Source organism: Hylobates moloch, unplaced genomic scaffold, assembly GCF_009828535.3.
Source record: "Hylobates moloch isolate HMO894 unplaced genomic scaffold, HMol_V3 SCAFFOLD_10, whole genome shotgun sequence".
Lineage (NCBI taxonomy): Eukaryota > Metazoa > Chordata > Mammalia > Primates > Hylobatidae > Hylobates > Hylobates moloch.
The window spans coordinates 24,755,892-24,779,793 of NW_026652285.1; the positions used below are offsets into that span (position 1 = coordinate 24,755,892).

The 23,902-nt window shown below is 42.0% G+C and overlaps 4 protein-coding genes across 4 annotated transcripts in view; 1 reads left to right on the plus strand and 3 right to left on the minus strand.

The window, feature by feature from the left end:
• LOC116475356 (keratin-associated protein 4-11-like) overlaps window positions 1-22,146 on the plus strand; it is a 307,240-nt gene extending 285,094 nt beyond the window's left edge. Inside the window, 2 exon segments of the mRNA XM_032164714.1 lie at window positions 21,791-22,033; window positions 22,036-22,146. Coding sequence (XP_032020605.1) covers window positions 21,791-22,033; window positions 22,036-22,146 — 354 coding nt within the window.
• On the minus strand, window positions 5,845-6,252 carry LOC116474807 (keratin-associated protein 2-1). Its single transcript, XM_032163579.2, has one exon. It carries the CDS (start codon window positions 6,231-6,233, stop codon window positions 5,847-5,849), a length of 387 nt encoding a protein of 128 aa, XP_032019470.1. The 5' UTR covers window positions 6,234-6,252; the 3' UTR covers window positions 5,845-5,846.
• LOC116474806 (keratin-associated protein 2-1-like) lies at window positions 10,272-11,146 on the minus strand. Its single transcript, XM_032163578.2, has one exon. It carries the CDS (start codon window positions 11,080-11,082, stop codon window positions 10,696-10,698), a length of 387 nt encoding a protein of 128 aa, XP_032019469.1. The 5' UTR covers window positions 11,083-11,146; the 3' UTR covers window positions 10,272-10,695.
• On the minus strand, window positions 16,146-16,909 carry LOC116474805 (keratin-associated protein 2-1). The gene has a single exon (XM_032163576.2). It carries the CDS (start codon window positions 16,873-16,875, stop codon window positions 16,489-16,491), a length of 387 nt encoding a protein of 128 aa, XP_032019467.1. The 5' UTR covers window positions 16,876-16,909; the 3' UTR covers window positions 16,146-16,488.
• Window positions 22,147-23,902: the final 1,756 nt, after the last annotated feature.

Here is a 23,902-nt window from a genome sequence, read left to right on the forward strand (position 1 = left end):
GTCTCACAGCAGCTTGGCTGGCAGCAGCTGGAGCCGCAGGTCCCACTGGTGGAGCAGCTGGGAAATCCGCAGAAGCTGGTCTGACAGCAGGCCATAGTGTCAGGAGTTGATCTGAAAGTTGGGTTGCTTGGAGGAGTTTCTGAATTATGGCTGCCTATTCCACTGCCGGCTTTTTATAAGTCTGGGCCAATTCCTCTATCTGTGGTGAACAACATTTTTATCTTGTTACTCTTTAAACCAGCCTTTCTAGGGCCCTCTGATGGTTCAAATGCTGAATTGTTTTAAATATATCTCAAAATTGATTTTTCCTTATTGCTCAGCTAATACTCACCAAATGTGTTTGTCCTTGGTAAAAATGTTAACATTTTGTTTTCAAACAATGGTATAATTTCCACTTGAGCTTCAGCTTCAGTTTTGCACTTGTGGGTGTATCACCTGACAAGGTGACTCTCACCCATAAGATGATGTGATTTTGGAGATCATATTTACCAAACCTCAAGTCTCCTGAAAAGAATTATTAATCATGATTGTCCTTATGTAAGACTGCTTTGTATTTTTTAGACTAATAAGATTATACTCGCTCGATATAATCTTATTAGCCAGATAGAAACTCTGATAAACTCTATATTCATAGAAATTCATAGATTTTTCCCTGAAATGGAATCTTTCCAATTTCTGTGATATCTCCTGAACTTCACATTCATATTTTAGGAAACATTGATCACTCAGGAGGATTTATAAAACAAAACCTGTTCAATTTCAATGTCTCTTAAAAAAGAGGCTAAAATTCATATTCAGTAATTAGAAAAAGATTACAAAATATTTTAATGAAATTTACACTTCTCTATGAAAGACAAAAATCACTGGTATATGGATTATCTGGCATATAATTTTTCAAAGGCAGAATTTATTTTTAATTTATGTCATTTCACATTACTAAACCATGTGTCCTGTGAAAAGATATTAGACCAAAGAGCATGACAACTGAATTTAGGAAGAGGAATCAATCAAACAAAAACCAAGAGTTAGAAAATACTTTTATCTGCTTTATAAGGCAGGTTAGAAAATGGGTGACAAAATATAGTTCAAGAGGTGTAGTATAATAAATGCAAAGAGATTAAGAAAAATTCCAGCAAAATAAGTTAAAACAATTCCTGGTCATTGCCAGAAGAAAGAATGTGATTTTACACTGGGAGTTTAGGGTTACATAAGATAAATGAAAAAAGGCTGGTCAAAAACATATTATTTCTACTTGGGGTAGGTTTATTTCTCCCTTCCAATTGTGAATAGAAACACATAGTTAGCTTTTTATGAGGTGGTGGCATTTGTTTGTACAGGAATGTGGTTGTATTACAATGTGATTCATGCCAGCTTCAGTAAAGATGTTCACGTCATATGGTAACCATGACTGTAGGTATGAAGTTGAAAATGGTTATATGTAATCACTGAATGTTGGAGATCAAAAATGTAGTAAATTATCTGTTCCACCACTTAATTTTATAGGTGCAGAAACTGACATCATTCTTATTATAAATAGCACATATCTATTAACTTCTACTATGCCCAGAGCACTAAAGGCTTATACAGAAAGCAAGACCCCATCTATTTGTTTCGTATCTTGCTCTAGTATAAAAACCAGTGTAGTAGCAATAGGAGGGATTAATCAAGGAAAAGAGTTGAGTATAGAACCATTTAGTCTCAAAGTTCTAAATGGGAACATTGGTGGTGTGGTATGGAGCACTTTTCATTTTCACTTAACACCGGTTGATGTTAGAATACTCTTGAGTCTTGAAGAGGTTAAGCGACTTGTTCCATTCACACAGTACACAACCAGAAGATCTGGGTATAAAACTCCTATCACTCATTCCTAGACCAGTTCTTTTTGTTTTATACCATGCTGCTTTTCAGAATCAATTAATGTTAGTAAGGCTCTTTGTCTTTTTTTCTAAAAAAAAGGTATTTTATAATAGCTCAAGAATAGAAATATTAGATGGTAGAGAGATGACACTATGGAGTAGTGATTTTAAATACACAATAAATAAGTATAAATATGTTAAAGTTCTTTTAAGTATCTGGACCAGAGACTTATAATTGGAGTAAGTCACATTTGCTTCCTAGTTGTTTTTTGTTTCCCACATTCAACTGAGTTAATATGCTTTCTGGGTTTCTACATCTGCTATACTCTTTGTGTCTTCTTTATTCCATGCGTATTATCTTAGTTGAGCTCTTATTGTACATCACTTGGACCAAGGCAATATCTTCTTGATTAGTTTCTGTATAGTTCTGTATGACTCGTTTCTCTGGCCTTTGACCTCTGTCTTTATAAGGAGCTATCATGAGAATTGTCCCAATACCCAGCTCTTGTTATGCCATTTTCCTGCCCCAAAGCTTTCAATAGCCCCTTACTGCTTATTGCATTAAGGGTGTACTCCGTTGGCTAGTATTCAAAGCATACAAATTTTCCAAATCTTTCTTTCACTATCACTCTATATATATCCAGTGCCCCAAGCCAAATTGTACTCTGAACAACCCTATGGTTCCCCTTCCTCCATACCTTTGCTCATACTATTTCTATTGCTGAGAATGCCATCCCTGTGATCTGGGCACCACAGTCTGAACCCATATAAAATGTTAGCTTCTCTTTTCAATCTCTCTTATTTTCCCCAACCAATAGTGACTTCTGTGTTGACACCACACAGTGTTGTACTTTTATTTTTTCACATTCTACTTTTTAGATGAATTATAGATGAATATGACTCATGCCCCTAGAAGCTTTTTGAAGAGGGGAACATTTTTAATTCAATTTTAATTTCTATTTTATACCATATGGCCTATGACTGCATATGGTAGGCACGCAGCGCATTTAGACCCTATTTCTTTTTTTTTTTTTTTTTTTTTTTTCTTTTTTTTTTTTTTTTTTTTTTTTTTGAGACGGAGTCTTGCTCTGTGCCCCAGGCTGGAGTGCAGTGGCGCGATCTCGGCTCACTGCAAGCTCCGCCTCCCGGGTTCACGCCATTCTCCTGCCTCAGCCTCCCGAGTAGCTGGGACTACAGGCGCCCGCCAACACACCCGGCTAATTTTTTTTGTATTTTTAGTAGAGACGGGGTTTCACCGTGTTAGCCAGGATGGTCTCGATCTCCTGACCTCGTGATCCGCCCGCCTCGGCCTCCCAAAGTGCTGGGATTACAGGCTTGAGCCACCGCGCCCGGCCTAGACCCTATTTCTAAACTTACTTAAAAACAACCCAAACTGGATTAAGTACTTAAATATAAGACCACAGATAATAAAACTACTAGAAGAAAACATACAGAAAACATTTTATGGCACTGGTCTGGGCAATGGATTTTTTTGGGGGTGATAAGACCTCAAAGGCACAGGCAACAAAAGTGAAAGTAGACAAAGGGGATTATATAAAACTAAAAACCTTCTGCACAGCAAAGGAAACAATCAAATCAACAGAGTGAAGAGACAACCTAGAGAATGGGAGAAAATATTTTCTTTTTTTTTTTTGGTACCCTTTTTTTATTATACTTTAAGTTCTAGGGTACATGTGCACAACGTGCAGTTTTGTTACACATGTATACATGTGCCATGTTGCTGTGCTGCACCCATTAACTCGTCATTTACATTAGGTATATCTCTTAATGCTATCCCTCCCTCCTCCCCCCACCCCACGACAGGCCGTGGAGTGTGATGTTTCCCTTCCTGTGCCCAAGTGTTCTCATTGTTCAATTCCCACTATGAGTGAGAACATGCAGTGTTTGGTTTTCTGTCCTTGTGATAGTTTGCTGAGAATGATGGTTTCCAGCTTCATACATGTCCCTACAAAGGACATGAACTCATCATTTTTTATGGCTTCATAGTATTCCATGGTGTATATGTGCCACATTTTCTTAATCGAGTCTATCATTGTTGGACATTTGGCTTGGTTCCAAGTCTTTGCTGTTGTGAATAGTGCCGCAATAAACATATGTGTGCATGTGTCTTTATAGCAGCATGATTTATAATCCTTTGGGTATACACCCAGTAATGGGATGGCTGCGTCAAATGGTGTTTCTGGTTCTAGATCCCTGAGGAATCACCACACTGTCTTCCACAATGGTTGAACTAGCTTATAGTCCCACCAACAGTGTAAAAGTGTTCCTATTTCTCCACATCCTCTCCAGCACCTCTTGTTTCCTGACTTTTTAATGATCACCATTCTAACTGGTGTGAGATGGTATCTCATTGTGGTATTGATTTGAATTTCTCTGATGGCCAGTGATGATGAGCATTTTTTTTTCATGTGTTTGTTGGCTGCATAAAGGTCTTCTTTTGAGAAGTGTCTGTTCATATCCTTTGCCCAATTTTTGATGGCGTTGTTTGTTTTTTGTTGTAAATTTGTTTGAGTTCTTTGTAGATTCTGGATATTAGCCCTTTGTCAGATGAGTAGATTGCGAAAATTTGGGAGAAAATATTTTCAAACTATGCATCTGACCAGGGGTTAATATCCAGAATATATAAGGAACTTGAACAACTCAACAGTGAATAATAATAATAAATCCAATTAAAAATAGGTAAAAGACCTGAATAGATATTTCACAAAAGAAAACATACAAATTGCCAACACATATATGAAGAAGTGCTCAGCATCACTAATCATCAGGAAGTGCAAATCAAAACCGCAATGAGATATCATATCACCCCAATTAGAATGGCTATTATCAAAAATACAAAAAAATAACAAATGCTGGTGTGGATGTGGAAAAAAGGGAACTCATACAAGGTTGGAGGGAATGTAAAGTAGTATAGCCTTTATGGAAAACAGTATGGAGGGTCCCCTAAAAATTAAAAATAGAACTACCATATGATCCAGGAATCCCACTATTGAGTATATATCCAAAGGAAATGAAATCAGTATGTTGAGGAGATATCTGCACTTCCATGTTTATTGCAGCACTATTCACAACAGCCAACATATGAAAACAATCTAAGTGTCCATCAATGGATGAATGGATAAAGAAAATGTGACACACACTCACACACACACACACACACAATGAAATACTATCAGCCACGAGAAAGAATGAAATACTATCATGTGCAGCAACATGGATGAACCTGGAGGACATTATGTTAAGTGAAATTAACCAGGCACAGAAAGACAAATAGCACATTCTCTCACTCCTATGTGAAATCTAAAGAAGTTGATCTCATAGAAGTAGAGAGTAGAATAGTGGCTAGCAGAGGCTGGGGAGGGTGAGAGGAGGGGAGGATAGGCAGAGATTGGTCTACAGGTACAAAGTTACAGGTAGATAGGAGGGATAAGTTTTGGTATTCTAATGTACAGTAGGGTGACTATGGTTAGTAATTTTTTATCGTATATTTCAAAATAGCTATCAGAGAAGATTTTAAATGATCTTACCATGAAGAAATGGTAAATGTATGAGGTGACAAATATGCTAAACACCCTGACTTGATTATTACAAAATGTATACATGTATGGAAACATCACACTGCACCCCATAAATATGTACAATTATGTGTCAGTTTTTTTAATTAAAAAATTAATTTAATATAAAATATTAGAATGAGTAAATAAAACCAAAGCTTTTTGCAAGGCCAAAGAACAGATATTTATTAGAAAATAAACATGCCACGAAATCTTAGATAGGAAGAAGGAAATTGCTTCTTTTACAAAGACTTCAGAATGGCCCAGGTCTTAATAGATGAGCCTGGTTCTCGGTTCCCAGCTTGGTTGATGTGGGGTCTTGTGGGCTCAGGGCAGGAGGTTTGTTAAGGTAGAGAAATGGGAGTGTGACTTTTTCAGAAGGTGAGTTACGCGTTCCGGGCAGTCAGTGCACTGCTCAGCAGGAGGAGGTCCTGCAGGTGGTGCTGCAAGGGGTCGGCTGGCCGCAGGGGGGCCGGCAGCAGGGGGACTGCACAGACACAGGCTGGCAGCAGGTGGTGGCCCAGCAGCAGGGCCTGCACACCACAGCCGTGCACGACGTGGGGCAGCAGGTGATGGGGCGGCAGCAGCCTTCCTGCAGGCAGCAGGGGTCGCAGCACACCGGGCGGCGGCAGGGCTCGCAGATGGGGCGCGTGCAGCGGGGCACGCAGGTGACGGGGCGGCACACGGTGGTCTGGCAGGTCACGGGGCGGCAGCAGCAGGGGTCGCGGCAGCAGCAGGGCTGGCAGCAGCCTCCCCCGTAGCTCAGGGAGGAGAAGGTGGAGCCGCAGCAGGAGCCGGTCATGGTGGTGTCTGAGGCTGGTGTGGGTTGGGCTGTTGAGAGGAGCTGGGTGTTCTCAGGTGTGAATGTCCTCCTCCCCCTCTGGGCACTTTATATACGCTGGCTGGGAGCTGATGACCCCCAGGACACGAGGTCATTTCCTTGTTTTCACTTGTTCTTCCTGAAATAACACAAGCAGATCAGTAAGTTTTCTAGGCATTGTTTAGATGCTCAGGTACACATAAAAGTCTATTTTCCTTATTTAGTGTAGACCCATTATATTTTGCTATTTATGGTTCACATATGAATTTAATGACCCTAACTTCAAAGTCTCCAATTATCGTTATAATTCAATGATGCTTTTGCTAGTTGCTGTTTTGATAGCACAAAGTAGCTGTTGTGCTCTGCATGCTCTGAGGGTTATTACTTGCTAGCAGTTGAAGTGAAGTGATCACCTCAAGTTGTTAGCATTCTTTGCCTCTGCTAAGCTTCCTGGGCAAAACAAGTTGAGGATAATACTACAGGGATAGTTTAAAAGTCAGGATTTCTCAGTAAAAGAAGAATTTTCCCGTCCCCTTTTTGGAGGTACAAGAATGCGTTTTAGTAGGTTTCCATCATCCAGTGGTTTTTGTCTTAGAGATATGTTCATTGATTTCTATGGTTGTATCTTTCCAGACCAGGGTAAATTTCACTGTAATCTTCATGATAGCCAGTATCATTAAGTGCTAAGTATGTTCCAAGCATCATATTAAAAAATACATGCGTTAATCTCATCTTCATAACATTCTTAGGATGTGGATACTGTTTATTTCTCATTTCACACATAAAGAACCAGATAAGTGATTTACCCAAGGTCATGTACCTAGTAAGTGTTGGAGCCAATACTCATTCCAGAAATATCTGTGGGAACATTATGTATCAGCCAAAAAGCTGAAGAACTCACTGTAGCTAAAGAATGGATTGTAGGTACCACATTCCCAGGTATTAAGGAATGTCTATTTTGTTTAGGAGCTTTTACAGTGTATTTACTTTGAAAACAGTTGTTATTTGTGATATGTCTAATTTTTAGAGTCGGTTGAAAGGACTCTATGTCTTACCAATAGCCTCAGGAATGGGAAGAATTACCTTGTATTCAGCCTTCTGAAAATGTCGAAACATACCCTAAGGAGATAGTGTCATAGTTGGACATAACTGAATGATCATGGGGTATTGTGAACAAAGCCACCAATATGGTGAGGAAGTCAAACAAGTCTATGTAGATGAAGGTTTCAGTCTTGCGGTATGACAAAACCCTTCAGTAGTGATCCCAGTTGAACGTGTTCTCGGGCATCATCTAGCCCATACCTCAGTGTCTTCAACATCTCCCTGTGTGCTATGCTGGGGCTCATTTCTGCTTATGGAACCAACTGTCATTTTTAATTGTTTCAAACTGTCATGACTTGTAGGCAAATTATGTCACTCAATCACTTTTGAGTCTTTGCCTCTTAATTTACTTGGTCTTGACCTTTTCCTTTACAACTAAGTCTGTTCTATTAGGTTGGTGCAAAAAGTAATTGCGGTTTTTGGCATTACTTTCAATGGCAAAAGCTGCAATTATTTTTGCACCAACCTAATAGATCTGAAGTTGAAGGTTCAAGTGTAAGCCTTCTTATTGATCACACCACTTGCATGGTTTCTTACAGGCTTACCCAGATCTGCACCAGCCACTTCAGCCAACCAGAGAATGGGGTGACTGTGGGAATAAATGAGATCCAATAATAATGATAGGTTTGGGGGCAAACAAGGCATTGTCCATTTGAGAAAACACTTTTAAATAAGAAAGTCTCTAGAAGGCTAACAAGAAAAACTCTGAGAGGAGAAAAACAGATGTACTTAACGAATGTTGAAAACAGTGATCAAGAATATATAGAAAGAAATTAGGCTTGTGAGCCTATCTATTGGCTGATTACCAAACCGTTTACAAAGATAAGACTCCATTGTGCATGTACTGAAAATGTAAAGGTTTTGAATATAACAGTCTTCTTATTGAGAAACTTTTACCATATTACCAGAAAAAAGATCTTTCTTCATGATTGGTTTATTGTTTTATTTTAAGAATATGCATATCCAGCATGAGTTGAGAGTTGGGATGGAATGATGATGTCTTTCTCTCTTCTAACCAATCCCCTTAGAACTTATTCATTTATCATTCAACACATCATTTCTGATTATACTCAATGTGCCAAATATTGTGCAGGTCAGTGGGAATCTAGTAGTGTACAAAGTTAGTCGAGGTCCTGGCCCTCAATGTAAATTAGCTCAGCCATTGTGGAAAGCAGTCTGGCAATTTCTGAAAGTATTTAAAATAGAATTACCATTTGACCCAGCAATCCTATTATTGGGTATGGACACAGAGGGACAGAAATCATTCTACCATAAAGACATATACATGCATCTGTTTATTGCAGCACTGTTCAAAGTAGCAAAGATATGGAATCAACCTAAATACCCATCAAGGGTGGACTGGATAAAGAAAATGTGGTACACATACACCATGGAATACTATACAGCCATAAAAAAGGAAATTATGTCCTTTGTAGCAATGTGGATGAAGCTGGAGGCCATTATCCTAAGCAAACTAACACAGATACAGAAAACCAAATATGGCATGTTCTCACTTATAAGTGGTAGCTAAACATTGAGTACATATAGACACAAATAAGGGAACAACAGTTACTGAAGCCTACTTGAGGGCAGATGGTGGGAAGAGGGTGAGGATAAAAAAACCACCTATCTGTTACTATGCTTTTGTTTAATTAAATTAATTAATTAATTTTTTGAGATGGAGTCTCACTCTGTCACCCAGGCAGGAGTGCAGTGGCGCAATCTTGTCTCACCAAAGCCTCTGTCTCCCAGGTTCAAGCGATTCTCCTGATTCAGCCTCCTGAGTAGCTTGGATTACAGGCGCATGCCACCATGCCCAGCTAATTTTTGTATTTTTAGTAGAGACAGGGTTTCGCCATGTTGGCCAGGCTGGTCTTGAATTCCTGGCCTCAAGTGACCTACCCATCTCAGCCTCCTAAAGTGCTGGGATGACAGGCATGAGCCACTGCACCTGGCCATCTGTTACTATGCTTATTACCTGGGTGATGAAATAATCTGTATACCAAAACCCGGTGACACACAATTTACCTATATAACAAACCTGCACATGTACCCCTGAACTTGAAATAAATTTAAATTAAAAAGAATAAAGACCCCTGCCCTCACAAAGTTTCCCTTGCCTCATTTCTCTCAATGGGCAGGTAGATATGCCCAGGAATACATGCTGAACAATCAAAGAAACCTCTTTTCTATCACATGCTAGGAACTAAAAAGATATTTCTCAGGGAAACGATAGTGGTTAGCCTTCCTTACCAACCTACAAGTATTTAACAATATCAAAAATATATGCAGTATGGATTAGTGTTATCGGCATTTCAACCGCATTGGAGTTGTTCAAATGGTAAGATGTATGCGGAGCTCAAAACTAGGATGATTACAACCAAGGCTTCATTTCTCCTTGTCTTCTCGGCAGCAGCCACTCCACTGGAAGTAGAACTGGCTGTGGTGGTGCTGACGGGAACCATGGAGAAGACGGGATAGGATGGGATACTGGTTCGTCCAGCATAGGATGTTCAGTGGCTAGGGATTCCCGGGTCCTGTTTGACATCAGTTACCACACAGTTTTCTACACTGGTGAACAAATAGGGCTATAACTTAACTTAGACTTCCTCCCCCTTATCATGTGTGTGAGTTATTCGTAAGTCAAGTTTATGTTTACAGAGACCTACTGTAGTCTCACCATTTCCTCAGCATCACCATAAAACCTGCGACTCGAAATATGAAGGTGAATCACATGAGATGATCAGATTTATTTGAAATGCTGTTAAAATTATAGACCTTCCACCTGAGTTGTTCCTATTCTAAAGCTCAAAAATGGCCCTTAGAAAATCCCTCCTTTCGTTCTTCTGATTCTGCATGCTGTAATGTAAGCTAAATATGAGCTTTTGAAGAGTGATAAACAATAAATAAAAAGAAATGTTTGCTTCCCCAGAAATATAATTTTATTTTTTTACAGTGCAAAAATACAGCATACAAATATTATCCTGGAAGAAAAAATCTCATCTGAGAACCTTGAAATAGTAGAAAAAAGGGTGATGAGTCAGTGGGACAGAGTTCTATTCAAGAGGAGCTTTGATTTTTATTTACTCGTTTTTTTTTTTTTTTCCAAGCCGGAAATTCAAATGATGAAAGCTGGAATTTTTCTCAAGATTGTCAGAGAGGGCCAGGATTAGCTGCATAATTATGTGGGGAAATAGATAGGATGTTATTGTTGAATTCGTGCTTGAAGATCAGCTAGGCTGCAAAGGTGGAGTCTCTCATCTGATCCAGAAGGGGTAGAAGAGTCTGCACAAGCTTCTGTGCACCTGGGAATATTTCGTGCCTTGAGGGGAGAGGTGGGGTCTCAGCAGGAGGAGGTCCTGCAGGTGGTGCTGCAAGGGGTCGGCTGGCCGCAGGGGGGCCGGCAGCAGGGGGACTGCACAGACACAGGCTGGCAGCAGGTGGTGGCCCAGCAGCAGGGCCTGCACACCACAGCCGTGCACGACGTGGGGCAGCAGGTGATGGGGCGGCAGCAGCCTTCCTGCAGGCAGCAGGGGTCGCAGCACACCGGGCGGCGGCAGGGCTCGCAGATGGGGCGCGTGCAGCGGGGCACGCAGGTGACGGGGCGGCACACGGTGGTCTGGCAGGTCACGGGGCGGCAGCAGCAGGGGTCGCGGCAGCAGCAGGGCTGGCAGCAGCCTGCCCCATAGCTCAGGCAGGAGAAGGTGGAGCCGCAGCAGGAGCCGGTCATGGTGGTGTCTGAGGCTGATGTGGGTTGGGCTGTTGAGAAAAGCTGGGTGTTCTCAGGTGTGAATGTCCTCGTTCCATTCTGGGCCCTTTATATACCCTGGCTGGGTGCTGATGACCCCCAGGACATGAGGTCATTTCCTGGAGTTGTAGCTGCCCGTTGAAATGAGAATTCTGGATTTAACTGCTGAGGCACCGATCCCTAAATAACTAAAGGATGCTTTGTTTTCTATCTGTCTGCCTTTTCTCTAGAACTGAATACCTGGTCATGTATATCATCAGAACAATTGCTCATGTATCAGCTAGTCCTTCCAGGCCATGCCATGTGAGAGTGTGCAAGTCTGAAGAATCCAGCCACCATCACACTATCCTGTTGTTCGCTGCCATCCATGACTTAAGCATGAGACTGGAATGTTCATGAGTCACAGCCCGGGTTTCTGATTGGCATTGAGATCAAGCAAGAATTTCTAAAAAACCAAAATGGCTCATAAGAGCAGATGTGTATTGATTCTGCTATGGAAAGAATGGCCCAGTGTTTAATGACACAGTGCCTAACCTTGTTTATAAGAAAATCATCACCAACGCTGCTAGACTGATTTTATTTTAGTAATCTGAGTTGGTTTATAACTCATTAACACTTATGAGATGCTTATTATGTAGACGATACTGTACTATTTGGGGGTGGAGAGGGAAAGGAAAGGAAAATAACTTTCAAATAGTTTTCTATCACATAGCAATCACAAATTTTAGTAAGGCAAGACAAAGATAAATCAAGCAATTAAAGGGAAAGAACTTTTCTGGGAACAATAAGGTCAAACTAAATGGGGATTTCATTCATTCTGTGCCTTTCTGAATGCCCTTCCTTGATTATTGTCCCAGAAATAAAATTGAAATTGGGCTATTTCTTACTTTCTTGCTTTGACATATGCACTTTGTATTACATACTTCAAAATCTATGGACAATATCTACAAAGGAATCAATTATCTTTCTGTCACAGCTGCTTTAGTTTGTTGGCTGAGGGTTTTGTTTGCTTATGAGGTGGGAAGGTGGCATTATGAAAAAGACAAGGGGAATTAGTTCAGCTGGTGACCAATAAAATAGCTTTGTCTTTTCCAGCCATAGTGAAGACGAATAGGAATACAGAAAATAAATTTAGAGTTGGAAGGTAGATTAAAGGTAACATTGTCCAAGGAATGCTGATGGTCTTCAGTGCGAATTTACCTCTGAGATGTGTTTTGTTTTGTTTTCTCTTTTTAAAAATACACGCTTTGGTCTATCATATCCCTGATCTTTGAAGGCCCTTGAGTCTATGATCCATCATAGTCCATCACAGTTTTTGGAAGACCAGATTTACACAATGAGTTCCTCCAAAGTCGTACGGATCGAAGAGTGGCAAATATTTGACAATACCACTGGTCTTCTGTGGAGCAGAAACACTGGTGATGTCTCCTAGTCTTTTTCCAACTCAAGTCACTCAAAATAGATAACATGTAGCAGTAGTTATTAAAAAGTTTTATTCCCTTTAGTGAAATAAAATAAGTACTCACTTGATACATGATTTAGCATACCGTTCTTTGTTTTGGAATGTATACAGAGATGCCAAACTAAAAAGAGAATATGTCTTTAAACCCACTGCTTTTGTTAACAAAAGAACACAGTACTAAGAAATACTGTTTTCTAAAATTATAGGCTGTCAGAACAGAAACCTTGCTCTTCCAAGCCACGTCAGTAAGAAGGAAACATTCCACTCTTGCCTAGACAGGACCTAAGTCATTTGGACAGAGAAGCAACCTCAGTACACAACCCAGGTACAGAATTTCAGACAGGTGACTTTCAGACACAACATTCCCCATTTGTCTTAACTATACAGTTTCCAGTGAAAGAGGACCATAAGTCTGTTTCATAGCTCAGGTCTGGTATTAATTACTTTTTGTACACAGCCCTGTTTTTCCTTGAGCCTATGAAAACACTATGTCATGTAATTTTACCCCACCATTCCTCAACATTTTATAATAACATTTCTCCTCCTTTGTTTGGGAGGATGCCCCATGGTCCTCAGCCATGTGGTCTCCCTTGCTGTAGCACATTAATAGTCCTAAGCTATTAGACAAGAGGTGTATCCCTGGTCTTTACCACATGGACTTTTTTAGTCATATTATTCAAGTTCCACACATTCTTCAAGTGCATAATCACTGGGGTGGAAATAAGTAAATCTGAAGCACAGTGAAAACAACTTGTGAGATTTTTGTAGTTGGACAGATAAAGAATGTAGTGTTGGTGACCCTTTGTGATGGTGGGCCATGCCCTCTTCTTAATAGTTTTATGAATTATATTTTGTTAGGAACTAGTCTGGAAGCCACTAGATGTTAGGAAATTTATTAAAATTCTGAAATTAGAATATACATTCCTTAAGGACTTCGTTCTCAGAAACAATCTTAAAAATATCCTCCAATCGTAAGAGTCAGGGATGGGATGGGGAAGATTGACGGGCAAAGGGCAGGAGGAAAATGGAGAAGATAAAGAAGGATTCCAATCCTTTCTCCACCTCTTTGCAGTTGTCTGACTTAGAGTAAATGACTTACCCTTAGCCAGGTTTCCTCATCTGTAAAATGGGCGGAGTCTTCGGTGCCTGGTGTTCTTCAGAGGCTGGCTTATCATAAAATCCATACAAACATGGAAGACAGAGAAAAGGATATAATTAATTAGATATCATTAGAAAAGAGAAAATAGTTTAGTTGGGAGAGACAGAAAAACTAAATGATCAGGGGACTGGTGGAATTTGTTGCTAGAATTTTTTTAAAAATTTCATCAGAGTTTTTTAGATATTCATTTGCCTAAAGTCAGGGATGGCAAAGAAATCTTTTGAGGCCTATTACAGCTTTGAGTTGTTTAATTCCCTTGGATGGTTCAATGTGAAAGAGCCTAACCATCAGATACTTACATTTTGCTCAATCCTTTTTTTACCTGATGCTGCACTCCTATTCATAAATTCTGTAATCTAGGACTCATTCCTGTGGACTTGTAGAATGAATTTTTAAAGATCATTTTCATTCTGAAACAGCCTTAATCTGATGCCAAGTTGTTGTGGGTTTTTTTTTTTTTTTGCCTTCTTCATTATATTTATTAGAAAATCTATTCCTGCCAGTAGATGTGGACTATCCTGAAAAAAAAAATTACAATTTTTTTTTGGTTAATTTGGTGAGTAAAGCCCTCCCCTGAATTTGTTCCCATTCCCAATGAGTTAATATGTAGTAGATAGCACATCTTTGAGCCTGTTCGATAGAATGATGTTCAAATGCACCACAAGGAATATAAATGAATGGTACTGGGCATTTAACTATGTGCCAGGCATCTTGCATACATAAAAAGTTATAAAAGTTATTTAACTTCCCCAGCAATCTACATTGGTAAATGTTGCTTTTCCCATTTTGCAGATGAGAAAACTCAAGAGTCAGAGAGGTTAAGTTACACTAATGCCAAAATTTTTGCTTCAAATAATACCTTCTAAAATTCTTGTGGTAAAGACAATTTCCTTGTATTTTGACAACTAAACAAACAGAAGTTAAGTACCAGCTACCTATTAAACGTTGGGCTCAGTATTGGAAGCCAAAAATAAACTGTGGCCCCCTCCTTGGAGGCAAAAAAACCCATATAATCTCAATACAATGCCTTATGGGGAGGGAGGTAAGCTACTGGAACTTGTTGAGAGCTCCTAACCTCTGTGTGTGTGTGTGTGTGTGTGTGTGCGCTGTGTATGCATTTGCACATGTATTTGTGTGATACAGGGGTTGGGACAGGACTACTGGAGAAGACTGAATTGAATCTTGGAAATGAATCAGAGTTAAGTAGGTGATGAAGGTGAAGAGAAAGAGTGTGTGAAAGAACATGAGGAAAAGCAAAACATTTGGAACTGCAAATGTTTAACAACTACAAGGTCAGTGTTGCTTGAAGTGAATCTTAGTGGGGAGCAGTGAGACATGGATCTGTAGAGATGGGCAAAGGACAGACAGCAGACCACCTGATGTACACACACTTCCTAGCCAAGTGGGTAATCTGAGGACTAGTCTAGCTCTCCTGTAACATCTTCAAATACTTGTACCAGGAATCCTAGTGCCTGTCTCTTTTCCTCTTCTGTCTTCCTCATCATTTCCATCATCTTCCTCTTCACTCTTCTTCCTATTCATTGCCTTGCCTCCCCTCTTCACTTTTTATTCATCCCTTATCTCTTATTTTTTGTCTCTCTTTTTTGTTGTTGTTGTCATTTTATTCCACCTATGACAAACTCAAGATACTGTTTTTCTGCATGTTCATTTACATTCATTTCTCTGCCAAATTGATTCTTCTGATTACAGTTTAGCAGGTGCTGTTTCATACTTATTATTATATTACCCTTTTTTCTTAACTTTGGGTGTCTTCATTGTGGCTTGTCCTGGTGACTATTCTTGGAAGGCTTCCAGGCCATGCTTGTTAAGCCCTCAAGGAGCTCAAATCCTGGTCTTCCTCTGAAATAATGGTCCTGAAATTCTAATGAATTACATGGAAGTGATAGAAAATAAACAGTCTTAGGCCCCACTCCCAGAGATTTTGATTCATTAGGTTTGGTTTGGGGCCTAAGAATGTGCATTTTAATAGGTAATTGCAAGAGATTCTATTATATATGATGCATGGGCCACACTTTGAAAAATGCTACTCTAGGAACTGTGGTAAGAAGATGAGATGTGCTGTGCTGGTCAGTGTACTGCCAGTGGTCATTCTGGGCTTAGCATATGCTGTTCCCACTTCTACCCCTCTTCATGAACATTGTGGTTCCTTTTGACTATTCCATTAGCCCATAAGCTCCTTGGATACAAGGCATGTAGCTTGTTCATCACTAATCAGGCAGCACCTGTCAACTGGAGGTCCCTTGATAAACAATTCCTGAATGACTGAATGGATGAGATTTCTATGGATAAGGTTTTGCTTAGGTCGAGCTTTGGTTCCCTTGTGCAGTTTCCAAAATCTTGCTTATCTGTGTACACTAATAAACATGCACTAACAAACAAATCAGGGAGCAGGGCAGGTTGCTATGCCAGGAAAAATTAGTTTATTGTCAACAGTGAGCAACACATCGCAAAAGATGATGGTGACAGTTTGAGCAGTAAAAACCATCAGATTGTAGAATGTGTTTTCAAAGTCCATCCCAGGAATTCTTAAAGGTCAATTTACTATCCATAATGACTAAGGCTGATGTAGACACCTGAAAATGCGGGTGAGGTTGGTAATGGGCATCTGCTTACACCAGGCTGTATCCAGATGGTAAAAATCACTATTGTCACCTTGTGAAAAAATATCTATTTTTCTTTTAATTTTTTAAAAACACCAGATAGATGTTTAGGCTTCAGTGTATTGCTCTGTGGGGGCAGTGGGGTCTCAGCAGGAGGAGGTCCTGCAGGTGGTGCTGCAAGGGGTCGGTTGGCCGCAGGGTGGCCGGCAGCAGGGGGACTGCACAGACACAGGCTGGCAGCAGGTGGTGGCCCAGCAGCAGGGCCTGCACACCACAGCCGTGCACGACGTGGGGCAGCAGGTGATGGGGCGGCAGCAGCCTTCCTGCAGGCAGCAGGGGTCGCAGCACACCGGGCGGCGGCAGGGCTCGCAGATGGGGCGCGTGCAGCGGGGCACGCAGGTGACAGGGCGGCACACGGTGGTCTGGCAGGTCACGGGGCGGCAGCAGCAGGGGTCGCGGCAGCAGCAGGGCTGGCAGCAGCCTCCCCCGTAGCTCAGGGAGGAGAAGGTGGAGCCGCAGCAGGAGCCGGTCATGGTGGTGTCTGAGGCTGGTGTGGGTTGGGCTGTTGAGAGGAGCTGGGTGTTCTCAGGTGTGAATGTCCTCCTGCTCTGGGCCCTTTATATACCCTGGCTGGGAGCTGATGACCCCTCGACACATGATCATTTTCTTGTACATCTTCTGGCCAATTAAGTGAAGATTTAGCATTGACTAATGGTATTTTGGTCACTCTTCACCTCATACATATTCATGTACATACACCACAAATATTCCCTCATTTTCTTGTATTGTTTATCCTTACCAAATTTAGACATTGGATTCACTTCTGATTAATTTTCCTTTGAAATATTCTTAACCCATAAGAGAGAAAAGAATGTGTTTTCTAAACTAGTTAGTGTCTAATCGCTCTGTCCTTTGGCGCTAAAATTAGCATGTTATTCCTTGCCTTCAAAGGCTCCCATCGCCAGCACCCAAGCAGTGACTTGCCTTATTAATGCACATGGGCATGATGGTAACAGGTTAATTGCATTATCCTAGTGCAGACCAGTAGTCATCTGCTTCACAGATAGCTCCTTCCACGACTCACTTAAAGATAGGCTTGTGGTTTTTCATGTGAGCGGGGACCACACGAAATGCGGATCCCTGCCCACTGGTGTGGTCACTCTCCCCTGACTAGGACCTGGGCTTTCCTGCCTTGGTTTTGATGTGTCATCATTCACCTGGAATGCCCTCCTCATCCTTCCAATCCAAACTCAACTTCTACCTTGATTGTAAGACCCTCTTCAATGATCCATTGCAATGATTATATCTGTAATTTGTTTGGAATTAGTCATTGCATCTGTAGAGTCTGGGAAGGGATTGTGGAGAATATGCAGGCCTATGCCCTCACTCTACAGCTGAGGTCCTGAGAGTGTACCAAGGTCACACAATGAGGTCATCATATGAGGTCTGAGGTCCAGGTCTCCTCAATCTTCAGTAAGTAGCCTCTACTATGGGTTTTATGCTCACTGGAGTCAGTAAACCATGGTCTTTAGACAGGAAAGAAAACATATATTAAAGGAGAAGCCCAGACTTCATGCCACTATGCAATATATCCATGTAACAATGCCGCATTTGAAACTCCTACATTTATACATATTAAACACAGATTTAAAAAAATAAGTAATGAACTTTCCTTTCAGCAGCAAGGTTAGAAGTGGTACTTGAAGAGAATTAGGGAAATGTTTTGCCCAGATGACACATTGTCATCCTGGACCCCCATTGACTCCAATAAGGATGACAATGTGTCCGAGAGGCTAGAGAAGGGACCTGGAGAAAGCTAACATGACACAGGGTTTATTAGGGGAACTTACATACAAGGGTGGTCCAGTGGCGGTATCTGGACAGGAGAACTGCTATTATTTGTAAAAAGCATGCAGTTCACATAGTATTTTCATTAGAACCCTCCACCTAACAACCTCCATTTAATCCAAAACAAAGGACCTCAATCCCCAGTATGACCTGTGTTCTAATGGATGAGGGGGGGATTCAAACGTCCTTCATAGATAAGGAGTGGATCTCCAGGTTGGCCACTCCCAGATCCTTAGCTCAGAACTCCAAGTGTACATTCTTCTTTGATTGTAGGATCATTCTCAGGGTATGCTTAAGTTAAGTTATTGCTGCCAGGTGTGTCTGCCATACCCTCCACCTCAGCATACCCTTGAATAGCCCTTACATTCTAATCACACCATTCTTCTGAGATTTCCCTGGGGCCAGGGTATGCAGAGGAGCATTGCAACCAGATGTTTCAGCAGCAATGCAAACTACTACAACAAAAAAGAATAATGAATGTAACAAAAATCGTACTGTATAGAAAGTTTTTCCAAGTGCTCAAGAGTTGATTAAACCATGTGGCTATAGGGTCGTAAGATAGAGATTCTATAGCAGAAATATGGGTATCAAGGGCCCGCATGGCCTGTGTTACATTGTGAGAGTAATCAGGGATATATACACAAATTTCAGTTTTAATTAATACACAGATTCTGCCCTGATAAGCGGTTAAGATGTCCTGGGCCATGCAATTTTGCAAAGTAACACACCTAATTTGGGCAGTTTCTTCAGTGAGAAGAGTAATATCATGGCAGGTGTCATTAAAGACTGCAGCCCTATGTTAAGCCAGGGCCTCAACTTGCAGCTGTATGTCTATTGTCACCACTTGGGTGGTGAGTGGCGGCGGTGGGGGGAGGGGAGGCGTGTGGCAAAAGTGGCCAACGGGTAAAACCACCGGGATGCATGCCTCCAGCAGAGCCTGGCTTTTACAATTTCCCAGTTAGTAAGAATGGCGTCTAAACTGGGCACGATGTATCCCAGCAAATGAGGATGTCCCCAGGTGCATCTACCAGTACAATTATAGGGTAAGTAACGCCAACTGTGGATGCCACATGCCCACAGCCATCCTAAGGGGTGTGGTAGGCCCCCACGTGGAGAGTCACTCTGTCATTGCAGTCACGTATCACTGGTTACCTGAAGAGATTGGTTTCATTGCTGTCACATTCCATGTCTATTACCTGAAGAAATAGATTACATTACACTGTGGGGGTAGCCATCCCATATTACCGGTTTTAGCTTGTGGCATGCTATTATCATGTCTTTTAATACATGTGGGTGCACAGCCCACAAGCTGTATCTATACTGCTGTTGTCCACCCCGGTCCATCATCTACAGAATACCCCACAGTGACTTTAACCTGCTCCTATACTAGGTGGAAAATATGTTGTCTCATCTCTGATGGTGGAAAACTTATCACATGGAGTGTGGTTATTGCTAAAGGGAAATGGGTGAGGGTCATTATACTAAGTATAGAAATGGCTCCAGATACTGAGGTTAGCTGCTTGGATGCACCACGGCAGGCTGATGCTGGAGGAGAAGGGCAGCTCCCTGCAGATGCAACAGTCTGTTTTGTTTTGGGGAAAAGTCGCCATTTGCAACCAGTTGGTGAAGAGGTACACCACCTATGGGCAACAGGTAAGATACCTAGTGGTAGAAGAAAGGGCAACTTGGCCGGGCACGGTGGCTCACGCCTATAATGCCAACACTTTTGGAGGCCAAGGCGGGTGGAATACCTGAGGTCTGGAGTTCGAGACCAGCTGACCAACATGGTGAAACCCCATCTCTACTAAAAATATAAAAAATCAGCCAGGTGTGGTGGTGCATGCCTGTAATCCCAGCTACTTGGGAGGCTGAGGTAGGAGAATCACTTGAACCCAGGAGGCAGAGTTAGCAGTGAGCTGAGATCATGCCACTGCACTCTAGCCTGGGCAACAAGAGCGAAACTCCGTCTCAAAAAAAAAAAAAAAAAGAAAGAAAGGGCAAGTCAGGCCATCTAACAAGACAGGAAGTTGTGTTGTTCTGAGAGAGTACCACCCCAGCAGCAGCCTGTGCCTGGTTTGCAATACCACATGGATTGGCCACTTCTGCAACAAGTTGCAGCCAGAGTAAGACAGTGGGGATATTGTAATGTCCCATAATGAGAGGACAGTCACCCCCTTGCACAAGTGGGGATCAGGATTGATTATTTAGAAGTACAAGGAGGAATAGGATGTAAAATAGGTGTGATCTGTATATCATGTTCTATGCCCTTGCCCCATGGAGTGAAAAAAATGTATCATCTGGGGCTAGTTTGTGATTTCCGGGCCTGCGTAATGATGTGCTCTCCAGTGGGTAGGTCCTGTGGCAAGGGCATAGCCCCAGGTTGAGTCCCAGGTTGAGGCAAAGGAGTATGGGACCATCCCTTACCCTGTCAACCTGTATCATGACTGTGGTATGAGGTCCTTGAGCCAGAAGAGTGTGTGCACTGGGGAGATGAGAACACACATGTTAATTCAGGGGTATTTTGGGCCTGCATGGCCTGAGTTACATTGTGAGAGTAATCAGGGATACATATACCCAACATTCAGTTTTAATTAATGCAGAAGATCCACACTAAGCGTCCAGGGCATGTGATTTTGCAAAGTGACACATCTAATTCGGGTAGTTTCATTCAGGACGCAGATGGGTGCTGGTAAGCAGTGTGTCCACAGAGCCAGAGAGGGCGTCTCCTGCCAGAGTTGTTTCTTCATGGTTATTTCATCCATTCAATCAGCCCCGCTGCTATAGGGTTGTACAGCAGGTAGAAATGCCAGTGGATATCCAGGGTCTCCACCGATTCTTGCACTTTGTATATGGTAAAGTGAGAGCCCTGGGCACTGTTGATACCAGTGGGGACGCCACAGGCCACACACAACTCCAGTCTTTTTATGGTGGTTTTCTGGGTGACATACTTGCTGTGATATGCCTACAGTAGCCCCATGCAGGTGTCTGCACAAGTCAAGGCATAGCGGAAGCCATCAGATAGGGGCAAAGGTCCTTGGGATTCTGGGACCTTGGCCTTCATCCTAGTATAAAGGGGCTGGCACCTGCCATTCCTCTGTGGGAGGGCAGGGGGCTGAGCCTGAGGCTCCTTAGTGAAGCACTGTTCCAGCTTGAGCTTCTGCCATAGCCTGACCAAGAAGAGTCCAAGGCCATGACCTTCTCATCAACTCCTTGCTGAGTGCAATTCCATCCATAAGACTGTGGCCTAAATTCAAATACAACTGTGACTTTGTATTCTCAAGAACATGAATCAGGAGTAGGGCTCTGTGAAGTATGGCATAAAGAGCCAAGCTTTTTTACAAGGCGGGAAAGACCAAAGACCTAGTGACTTGAGAGGGTATCAGTGTTTCTGGTGGAGCTTGTGTGGGTCAAAGACCATTCATCTTGTTGCTTGATGAGGGTGGCTATGTCCCTGAACCACATGGAGACACGTTGTACGGGAAGAAGTGCCTCCTTCTGCTCGTCATCTGCAATTCTCTGATACCATGGTCTGATACCATGGTCAGCTTCTGTTGTGGCTCTGTCTGCTCTGAACAGAGCTGTGGCCAAGGCCTCTGCCAGACCTGCTGCTGCTCCAGCTGCTGCCAGACCACCTGCTGCAGAACCACCCACTATCATCCCAGCTGCTGTGTGTCCAGGTGCTGCAGGCCCCAGTGCTGCCAGTCCCTGTGCTGCCAGCCCACCTGCTGCTGCCCCAGCTGTGGCATTTCTAGCTGCTGCCGCCCCAGCTGCCATGTGGCCAGCTGCTCCAGGCCCAGCTGTTATAAACCCCAGTGCTGCCAGCCTTCCTGCTGCCACCCTTCTGCTGCACTTCTAGCTGCTGCCACCCCGGCTGCTGTGTGTCCAGCTGCTACCGTCCAGTCTGCTCCCAGACCACCTGCTGTGGCCCAGTCTCCTATGAATCTTCTTGCTATTGAACTTCATTCCTGACCACCAGCCCTGGTTCAACCACCATGTTGTCAGTGTACCAGTCATTCTCATTCCCCTTCTCCACTGGACCTGGCCTTGCTCTGATCCACCACTACATTTATATAGCTCATTGTTCATTCCATCAAGCAACTATTTTAAAAGCAACAATTTAAATGAATATCTTACAAAACCTCCAACTTCTATGCTTGGTGTGCAGTCAGATGACCAGATATCTCACACTATTTCATTGGAACAGGCTTCTAAGCTTACAATTGCTGAGTGTGGTCTGGACTTTGCAATGAATTACGTCTGATAGAGTAACTATATCTCAATAAATACTCTCTTGGTATCAAAAATATTTGTGACCTTTCAGTTCTTCTTAGTGTTGATTATTTATTTGGAAAATGGTTTGGGTTCCTATTGTATGGGCAATAACAAAAAAATTGATGTTATATATATCAGCCAAAGCCTGTATTAGAGAAAATGCCAAATAATTCATTTTTTTTAATCCAAAACAGATTGCTCACTTTACCTGCCATCAAGTTTATTGAGACAAAACAAGAAGTCAATTTTTACTGTAATTAAATTAAGACCCAATTAGCAAGCTATTGGGCTCTGGGAATTGCATAAAATGAATGAGACCCACTTCTCATCCCTCAGGCAACTCACAATAAAATCGTGGATTTTTTTGGGGGTGGGGGATGGGGTTTTTGAGATGGGGCTTCTCTCTTCTTTCCCAGGCTGGAGTGCAGTGGCATGATCTCAGCTCATGGCAACCTCTGCCTCCCAGGTTCAAGTGATTCTCTTGCCTCAGCCTCCCAAGTAGCTGGGATTACAGACATGAACCACCATGCCTGGGTAATTTTGTATTTTTAGTAGAGACGGGGTTTCTCCATGTTCATCAGGCTGGTCTCGAACTCCTGACCTGAGGTGATCTGCCTGTCTTGGCCTCCCAAAGTGCTGGTATTATAGGCATGAGCCACCACGCCTGGACTGAAAGTTATTTTTCTTTCCTTTCCCTCTCCACTCAATTAATTCAATTAATCATGGATTTAATTTAAATGCATATGTCAAGGAGAGTATGTTGGTAATATTAGTGAGAAAAAGGACTCTTTTCTATTGGAGGAAAGTAATACATACGGAAGGATTGATTCATAGAAATAAAATGTGTCAATTCTGAAAATTCAGGGTAACATGCACAGGTCTCAAACACATAAGATTATGTGAAAGAGAATCAAATCACAGCCGACTGTTATATCTTTATGAAGGGTAGTATTATTAAAAAGACATTTAAAAAATTATAGTCCTTTTAAGGAAGAGGGATATGTCAAGATTAATTCACGGCGAGTTCTATGGAAAAATAAGAGGCATAATTTTAGGCTGAAGCCATAGAGTCAGTGGGAAAATCAGCGAGCATGAGTGATGAAACACGTCACTATGGGAAAGAAAGTGATGGAAACCAAATTGGAATTGCAATTGAGTTCTATTTTTGAGATGCTTCATTGACCCATTAATGATATTCATCCACTCATGCTCCGTTAAAGCTCCAGTTGCAGAGTTTGCATGCAGGTCTAACTATGAGACATGCAAAGTTTAGGGCTCACTACACATGACCTGGATCAAGTCACCCAGCTGCCTGTGTTTCCTTTATAACTTTGAGATTCCCTTTTGCATTGGGAGTTCAGCTCATATTGTATTTCCTGTGTCTTTTCAAGCCATTTCCTTCCATTTCAAAATGATATCAGTAGGCTCAAGAGCTCTAGG